Genomic DNA, 8,307 nt, shown 5'->3' on the forward strand with positions numbered 1-8,307 from the left:
CTTTCCACTAACTCAACACAAACAATGGAGCAGGACTGCCCAGTGCCTGGCAACCTGAGGTTAGTCACGGTTGGACGAGACGCTGGGAAATTTGTCCAAGCCACGGCTCCGAAGCCTCCAGGGACTGAGCTCTCATCCGCCACCGCCTCCGTCCTCAGAGGCCCCCTTCCCCAGAGGGGCCTTGGTCCTCAGCCTGTGGGGCCGCAAAGTTTGGGGTGCCTCCGATCCAGTGAGGTGCTGGGCTTGCCCCATGACAGAGGGCTTGCCAGGATGACGGCCCACAGAGGAGACGGGCTTTGCGGAAAGCAGGGAGGTCAGTGCAGTTAGTGCACATCAGCTAAGATGCTCAGCCCAGCTCCTGGACTCATCCTGCATGAATAATCCAACAGTGCCCAGCAGTGTTTATACTGGGAGGTACTCATCCTGGTGTTATTTATAACATTGAAACACTGGCAATATCTAGCTGTGAAGCGGTAGGAAATGGCTTAACAGGTGCTCATACCTCCATGTGAGGTAAAGCCGTGTGGCTGTTAAATCATGCTGCAAAATAGCATTCACTGGCACGGAAGATGTTCCCGGTTAATCATCAAGCGGTACAAGCATGCTGCAGACCTCCACCAGGCTGCCCATGCTTCTGTGGAATGTCTGCCCCGAATGAGCACAAGAAAACGCTACAGCGGCCGCTTCCACGCATCTCCCTTTGTTCTTTTCTGTTTGTTTCTGGGTTTTCTGTGCAGCTCCTGTGTTTGTTTTTGTAATTATATTAAAAATACATTTAAATAAAACAGTGTATGACTTGTTGGGGTCCACTGAGACAGTGGGAAAGTCATCTAGACTGAGAGGGATGTCAGAGGCGCTGTCCTAACTTCCCTTTCAGGATGATGGGTGGCTGGGAGTGAGGGCCGATGGCCCACAAGCTGGACTGCACAGAGGCCTGCGCCAAGGGAAGGCAGGAGGGGAGCCCTCCTGTGCTCCCCAACGTCTCAGGCTGTTCCCCGAGGCTTTGGCTCTGCCTCACTCTGTGCAGATCGCCCAGCATCTCGGGGTCACTTGTTGATCTCAAACTTCCCTTCTGAAGAGCCAGCCCGTCACAAGGCACCTCCCAACAAGCTTTGATCAAACACTCAAGCTTTGATCTTGGGAGCCGAGCAACCCTGGATAAGGTGCACGGTCACACGCCAGCGGCGCCTGGGCATCCCCAGCAGGACAAGGCCACGCTCGGTGCCCTCCCACACCCGGCCCCTTCTCAAACACAGCAGACTGGATCTGATGGGTCTAGGAGACCCAGGCCCAGGTTTGTGCCATCTTGGTCAAGCTGCCTGCCCGCCACAGGTTGTGTCCCAGTCGGCAGAACAGGGGTGCACCTGTCTGTCAGTGACCAGGGCTCTCCCTTGGTGGCCTGTCACAAAGGACACACTTGGGAAGGCCCTCCCCCTCCTTCCTTGGGTCCTTCCTTGTTGCAGTGTGTCCCCCACCATGTCCCCACCCTCCCGACACCAGCCACGCCACTACTGGCAGTCCCCGGAGCAGCCTGACCCTGGCACTCTCTAACTAGAGTGTTGTGGTCCTGTCCCCACCCGGAGAGGTCCTAATGAAAGGTGCTAACACTCTAAAAGTGAGGCTGACATCCCCTAAGAGGCATTTCCTGGTGGCCGGTCTGTTGGAGGGAAGAAAGATGAGCAGCAGGTGTCTGGGAGGGCACACCCGCCCTCGCTGCCTTCTCTCCCATGGGAACTGGCTGCTCAGCAGCAGCCCCTACAGGAAGGCATGGGTGTGACTGGCATGGCTCTGGTCTCTGGGAGTGACTCCATGAGTCCCCACAACAGCCAGCAGGTAGGAAAATGTGACCTTCTGGGGGAAGATGGACAGGTCAGAGGGTCACCCACCTTCTACCCCCATGTCCTGACCCTCCTGCCCAGGCTATGTGCCCTGAGGCCTTCCCAAGAGTGGGGCTCAGGCTCTCCAAGAAGAGAGGTGCCCTCAGGACAGGGGCAGCAATTAATCTGGCTGCCCCTTTGTGCATGTGGCCCTTGGGGTCTGGGAAAGTGGAAGGGGGCTGGTGTCAGCACAGGAAGGACTCAGACCCAGCACCTGGGCAGGCCTGCTGGGGGACAGCCTCTCCTGCCAGTGCCCTTTAGGAACAATGGGAATCCACAGCAGGCACCTGGGCTCAGCTGCGCCATCGGGTTTCTATCGGTGGTGGTGGCCTTGGCGACAGTAGTGTCGTCTTAGCACTCAACCCTGAGCCACCGGGCCATCTCTGTGCAGAACTACACCAGCCTCCCTGGTAACCACCCCAGACGTCTTCCAAACCACACAGAGGAAGTACAAAGACTTGGGGGCCCCTGGGACTGAGGGGGCCAAGTGGACCCCATCCATCTCTTTCACACATTGTTCAGAGTAAGATTTTGTTTGAAGAAAGCATTCCAGTACAGCTTTTAAAAAGAAAAGCTTGGCTGCCAATATGGAAGAGATTGCAACGTGGCTCTCAAAGTCAGCTGTGTGTTAGAAGCTCCAGGAGCTTTAAACAGTTCCCAGCGCAGCAGCTGTGCCCCAGACCAGCTGCCTCACCATCTCTGAGGGCAGGTCCCAGGTGGCGGCGTGTGGAAGGCTGCCCGGGGGCCTTCAGTGTGCAGTCAGGTATGAGAGCCCTGCCCCAGAACAGAGATTCTCAGAACAGGTCCCCCGGCCGGCAGCATCAGCTGGGAGCTTGCACCCCCCCTGACCCACTGGATTGCAATCTAAGGCTGGGGCCAGTGCACTGTGCTTGGAGACACCCCTGATGCTCACTCAGGGCTGAGAATCCGTGTTCGGGGCTGGTGGGTGTGAACACTGACCCCCCTGAGACCCATCAGGAGGCCCAGGGACAGGGTAGCGAGGAGCCCCCACCCTCCACCCACTCACGCAGGACGCAGTGGAGACCCAGCTGTTCACAGCCCTCACAGCACTTGGCCACATTCCTGGACTCAGAGACCTGCACCACCAGGTACTGGGTCCTGTAAGCAGTCCTGGGGCAGCGTCTCCATGGGATGCAACCACAACAGGGTGCATAGGTCAGGTGGGACGTCCAGGTGGTCTCCACTTTCTGGACCGCTTGAGTCACGCTGTGGCCACATAGCCGGTAGCTCAGCAAGGACAGGCCTTTGTCTACGAGTGGAGAGAGGTGGGGGGCCGGGCAGGGGAGAGACCAGACCAAATCCACAGAGCGGCTCTCCACAAGCCCTCCACTTCCACAAAAGCAAGGGAGGCAAGACCCCCAGCCCCAGAAGACCCCTCAGAATGGCCATCGTGCGCCATGAAGCAGGGCAAACACTGAGGAATGAAGTGTCAACAGAGGCCTGCGTGCCAAGAAGTCCCCCTGACTGCAGAGTGCAGACATGCCCAGGCCCCACCCTTGCCTCCTGAAGCCCGGAGGTCCGGCAGTGTGCAGAGGGGACACAGAAGGACCTGACATCTGCTGCTCGCGTCTGTTCTCTATTCTGTGCTGGCTGACTGCGAAGGCTGGAGGGTCCAGTGCGCACCTGCATCTGCTGAGCCCCCGGTGAAATGAGCACACACCAGTTCCCCCCATAAGTACACACTGAGTGCCCACTGCATGCCGAGCACCGATGGCACTGACACCCTTCAGTGACATGAAACGGAAGATAGACAAATATCTCAAGCAAATGCAAGAAACTCACAGATGGTGAAGTTCAGTCCACCTGTCACTGTCATCAGTGACATGATGAGATGAGGGCATGGCATCCCCCTGTAGGACGACACTCGGCAGGCCTATGCAAGCCCTATGCATGCACTACCTTCTCCAGCACTGTGCCTCTCAGTCATGACCACTGCCCATCTGCCCAGAGCCCTCTGTTGCCCCGTGTCAGGGCCTGTTGTGGGCTAGATTAGGTCCCCTCCTGAGCCTCCCCAAATTCCTATGTTGAAGTCCTAGCCCCCAGTACCTTGGAATGTGACCTGTTCGGAGATGGGTTTTTGCAACAAAATTACAATGGGGTGACACTTATCTACTGGCTGCTGTCTTTATAAAAAGGAATATTTGGACACAGAGACAGGTGTACAATCAGGCAGACACCATGTGAGAATGCAGGCAGAGATTGGGGAAATGAGTCTACAAGCCAAGGAACCCCAAAGATTCTCCCTCATAGCTCAGGAGGAACCAGCCCTGCTGACACCTTGATTGCAGACATCAGCCTCCAGACTGAGCCAATAAGTGTACTTAAGCCCCCAGCCCGTGGTTCTTTGTCAAGGAGCCCTTGGGAGCTAGCACTGGGCTGTGGGTGCCCCTCAGCAGCCGGCCAGGATGCACTGCACCCGTGGGCTCTCAGTACAGGGTGGACGAATGGTCTGCATACACTTCACATTGTCACATACGCAGCCTCTGAGCTCTAAGCTCTACGAGACTCCAGCCAGTGGGTAGGCAGTCAGTGTTAGAGTGTACAGCCCTCAGCATGAAGCTGGATTTCTGGGAAGGAACCTAGAGGGGGCAGAAGAGGTAACCTTCCCCCCGACACCAGGACAGCATGCTGGAGGCTCCCTGCTTTGGCCTCAGCACCCCACAAGTGTGCAAAACGCAAGATTCATGGGGCTGGGGTTCCCGAGGCAGAAACTACCCAGCTGCCAAGCCCAGGCTGATGGGAGGGGCAGTACCTCCCTCTGGTGCCGAGTCCCACCATCTAGACAGACCCCACTCATGGCAATGAGCCCAGACCGCCTCTCTGGGGGATGGCCACCTCCCAGTCACCCCAGCAGTGGCAGGGCCTCTGGGATGGAGACAGCCTCTGCCCACCTTCACACTGGGGTGGGTGGGTAATGGGAAGTTTTAGGCAGGAATGGGAGCCTATGCAGGATGGTGCAGGAGAAATCGGCTTCTGAGGCCAGGGCAGCTTGGCCCAGAGCTTAGATGTGACCTGGACGAGGGCCTGGAGAGGGTGGCCACAGAGAATGAGGTCAGTAGTTGAGCGACGGTGCTGGACAAGCAGAAGTGAAGGCTGCCTGCTCCGAGAACACAGCAGGTGGGCCCAGATTCTGTTTTCCATTTTAACCCAAGATAACTTGTGAAGCAGTAACGAAGGTAACACTTTCCTGTCTCTAGAGGGCCATTGGCTCCATCTATCAGGTCAAGGTCCCAGCTGATCATTAGCAGAGCACCCCTGCACACGCACACACACACACACACACATGAACCTCCTCTGAAATTGCACTTGCGATGTTTGTTTTTGTTTGTTTTTCATTCTACTGGAGGCCACCAGGACCCCTTCAAGCCAGGCTTTTGGCCAAGCCCAGAGTAGAAACCTTTTAGCAGACCCTGCCATTTCACCAATCCTTTCTAGAGCCACCAGCATGGTAACTGGGGGTCCTGGGTTCTCGTCCCAGAGGTGGGAAACCTTAGCGCCCTGCGTGGGCAGCAGTCTGGAGTCAGAAGACCCACATTTCACCAGCTTCACAACCCCCACCTCCTGTCCTCCGGGTGCCCCAGCCATGCCGGCTGTGCCCTCGGGCGGTAGGGGGATGAAGTGAATCAGGTCTGTAAAAGCAGCACCTGGCACATAAGAGCAAGTTGATGAGCAGCCCAGACACAGCCCCTGCTCTGCTCCTTGGCCCCACACGCACAGCAGGGGCTCGTGAGCCACCTCCTAAGACCACCTCTCACTTTGCAATGTTCCCAGTCATTTTTTGACTGTGTGGCTTACATGTTACTCACTCCCTAGGAAAATCAAGTGAAAAAAAGTCACAAACCAAAACCCTGCCTATGGGTGAAAAAACTTGACACTAGTACAAAACTGAAGTTGATCGCAGGCACAGAATGGGTCTCTTTGAATTCCCAAGTGAATGAGACAGAGTTTAAGAAGAAAATGATTTAAAAGATTTGCAGTCTCAATTCTCTGAAATCTGGAGCTTCAGAAATGTAACGTGTTTTCAGCAGGAACTGCTTGCCTCAGAAAGGCTTTGGACAGATGCTGGCTCAGCCCCTCACTCCACTATCAGCCACTTTATCCTCATTTACCAAAGACAAAAGCAGGGCCAGCAGCAGCCGCAGTGGAGAGAAGCTGGAAGCGAGAACCCACTTCATGACCCTGCCTGCCTGGGAGGGGAAAGCACAGTCAATGGCTGGGGTCACCTGGTGCAAATTCTGCCTCCACTGGCTGTGTGGCCTTGGACGAGTCCCTGACCACTCTGAGCCCCCCCCCCCATCTGCAGGTTGAGACCGTAATCCACCAAGGCTCGGGAGGCCACACCTCGGAGGCTCCAGGATTGCACTGTTCTCAATGGCCTGCAGACCTGCAGCAGAGGCACACACACCACCTCTCCTGTGGTTATTAGAAAGTTTGGCCAGAAAGAGCAGACACCGGCTCTCTAGGCAGGACGCTGTCCTCACCAGACCCTCTCCCGGGGAGCCCCTTCTCCTCCAGTGTCACCCGCACCCAGCCCGGACCCCTCACCTGTGAAGCCGCTGGCCTGGCTCGTGCCCACGGCACTGACCAGAGCCAGCAGGGCCAGCCCAAGGGTCCGGAGCATAGTTGGCCGGCAGCAGTGTGGCTCTGGGCCTCTCCGGAGTGTCAGCACAGAGGGGCCCAGGCCTCCTGGGCCCAGAAGAAGGGCCCTTCTGCTCCCGGTGCCAAGGACAGTGGCTGTGGCTGCAGAGGGCATGCCAGCAGGGAGCAGCCCCTTATGCCTGCTCGTTAACGCCTGCCGCTGCCACAGCAGGGTCCCTCGGGGCACCTGCATGTCACAGCCCATTCTCGCTCCAGGCAGATGGCATCTTTCAGGAAAGCTGAGTACCCAGCCATCAGACAGCATCGCTGCGTCCCATCTCGTGGTTGCTCAGAAAACACATTTCAGCCCCAAATCTGATTCCCTCCATCACCTGCAAAGTATTCTCTTACCTTATTGTTGGAAGCTGGCAGGAGAAAACAGCACCCAATCAAAGTGGTTCATCAGATTCAGAAAAGCATCCTTCACACAATGGGACAAAACAGATCAAAAGGCATAAAAATGTTGGTGCACTTAACCCAGTGACTTCCTCCTGAGGACTGTGGCCTGAGGGTCACAAGCTGCAGTCTCAGAAACGGTCATTACCAATCAGGGTCTAAACTGGAAAGGCATCAAAGCGAGCCACTGGGGGGCCTGGGAAAGCAATACAGGGCATCTGGCCATGACACCACACAGATGTTGACAGGCTTGCCGTGAAGACTTCCTGGAGCATGAAGACTGCTTCACAACATGGGGTCAGGCAGTGCCTCATATGAGACAACGAGCCTGCATGACATACAGAAGCGGGCACAACCCAGAAAGGGCCGAGGAATAAAGGGAAACACTGGGGACGAACTGGGTGGCAGTTACCTGTGCTTTATTTCAGCAGCATCACATTGTATGTGAAAAGGATTTTTAAATTTCGCTCCAGATACTTCCTAGGTGACGCTGCCTTCTCTTTCCTTGGTTGGGGTGCCTTCCAGGGCTTGCTACAGAAAGCTGAAGCACAATTTTAACACTGGGTGATGATCTTACTAGTCCTACCAAGAAAACTCTCAAGTAAGGTAACAAAGATCCATCTTGACAGAAGGGTCCAGAAGTAGAATTCCCTTGTGTTCAAAATACAAAACAGTTCTTCCAGAAGGGACCTTCCAGCCTGACTCCCGCATCAACGTTGCTACATCTTTGATTCCCAGGAGATTAAACTCTAAGAGGACTAACTGCTGCATTTGGTGGTTAATGAGTAAACAACAGATGCCAGGACAAGAGTACATAAAAGGAGCTGGAAATGATCCCACAGTTAAGGGGCGACTGCAGGAGTTTCCCTGAAGACAACACCCTTTACAGGAAACCAGGAGCGCAGGACTGACGTATAAACTGTGCTGGAAGGGAGGTTAAAAAAAAAAAGAGTCTCAATAGGAAAAGAATACATTTTAAAGCCATGACATAATATTCAAGAAAATAAAATTTAATTAGCACTAAGAAAAAATAGAGAAAGTATTATAATTTAGGTAAATCTGAACATCTAAAAATGTAAGATGAATCCATTATGTCATCTCTTATAATTTTGGTTACTTTAATGTATGAAAGTTTCCATAAAATATGAAGATGGATTCAAAGGTAATGTTACATTTTAAAACTAGAAATTGGCCCTGGGCCCCACTTTTCTGTCATCTTCAGAATCATCCTGTGCAGTAAGTCCCTGACCCCCATCGTACAGATAAAGGTACTGAGTGGGAGATTCGGCCCCAAAGCCCAGGTTCTTCAAACCTCACTCTCCCACTGTCCCATCACTGTGGTAACCAGAACATCAAGCAAAGGCAAGACTTTATA

The 8,307-nt window shown here is 54.5% G+C and overlaps 1 protein-coding gene across 3 annotated transcripts in view; it reads right to left on the reverse strand.

The window, feature by feature from the left end:
- UMODL1 (uromodulin like 1) overlaps positions 1 to 8,018 on the reverse strand; it is a 63,713-nt gene extending 55,695 nt beyond the window's left edge. Inside the window, exons 1-2 of one of the 3 annotated variants that reach the window (XM_073231302.1) lie at positions 6,444 to 6,840; positions 2,905 to 3,147 (exon numbers count right to left, since the gene is read on the reverse strand). In XM_073231302.1, the coding sequence (XP_073087403.1) occupies positions 2,905 to 3,147; positions 6,444 to 6,801 (601 nt within the window). In that variant the 5' untranslated portion in view covers positions 6,802 to 6,840. Of the gene's footprint in view, positions 1 to 2,904; positions 3,148 to 6,443; positions 6,841 to 6,887; positions 6,958 to 7,344 lie in introns of those variants that run through there. The other 2 variants (XM_073231301.1, XM_073231300.1) reach the window with 2 other exon arrangements.
- Between the last annotated feature and the right edge of the window lie 289 nt (positions 8,019 to 8,307).

Source organism: Manis javanica, chromosome 3 (assembly GCF_040802235.1).
Source record: "Manis javanica isolate MJ-LG chromosome 3, MJ_LKY, whole genome shotgun sequence".
In the NCBI taxonomy this organism is placed as follows: Eukaryota; Metazoa; Chordata; class Mammalia; order Pholidota; family Manidae; genus Manis; species Manis javanica.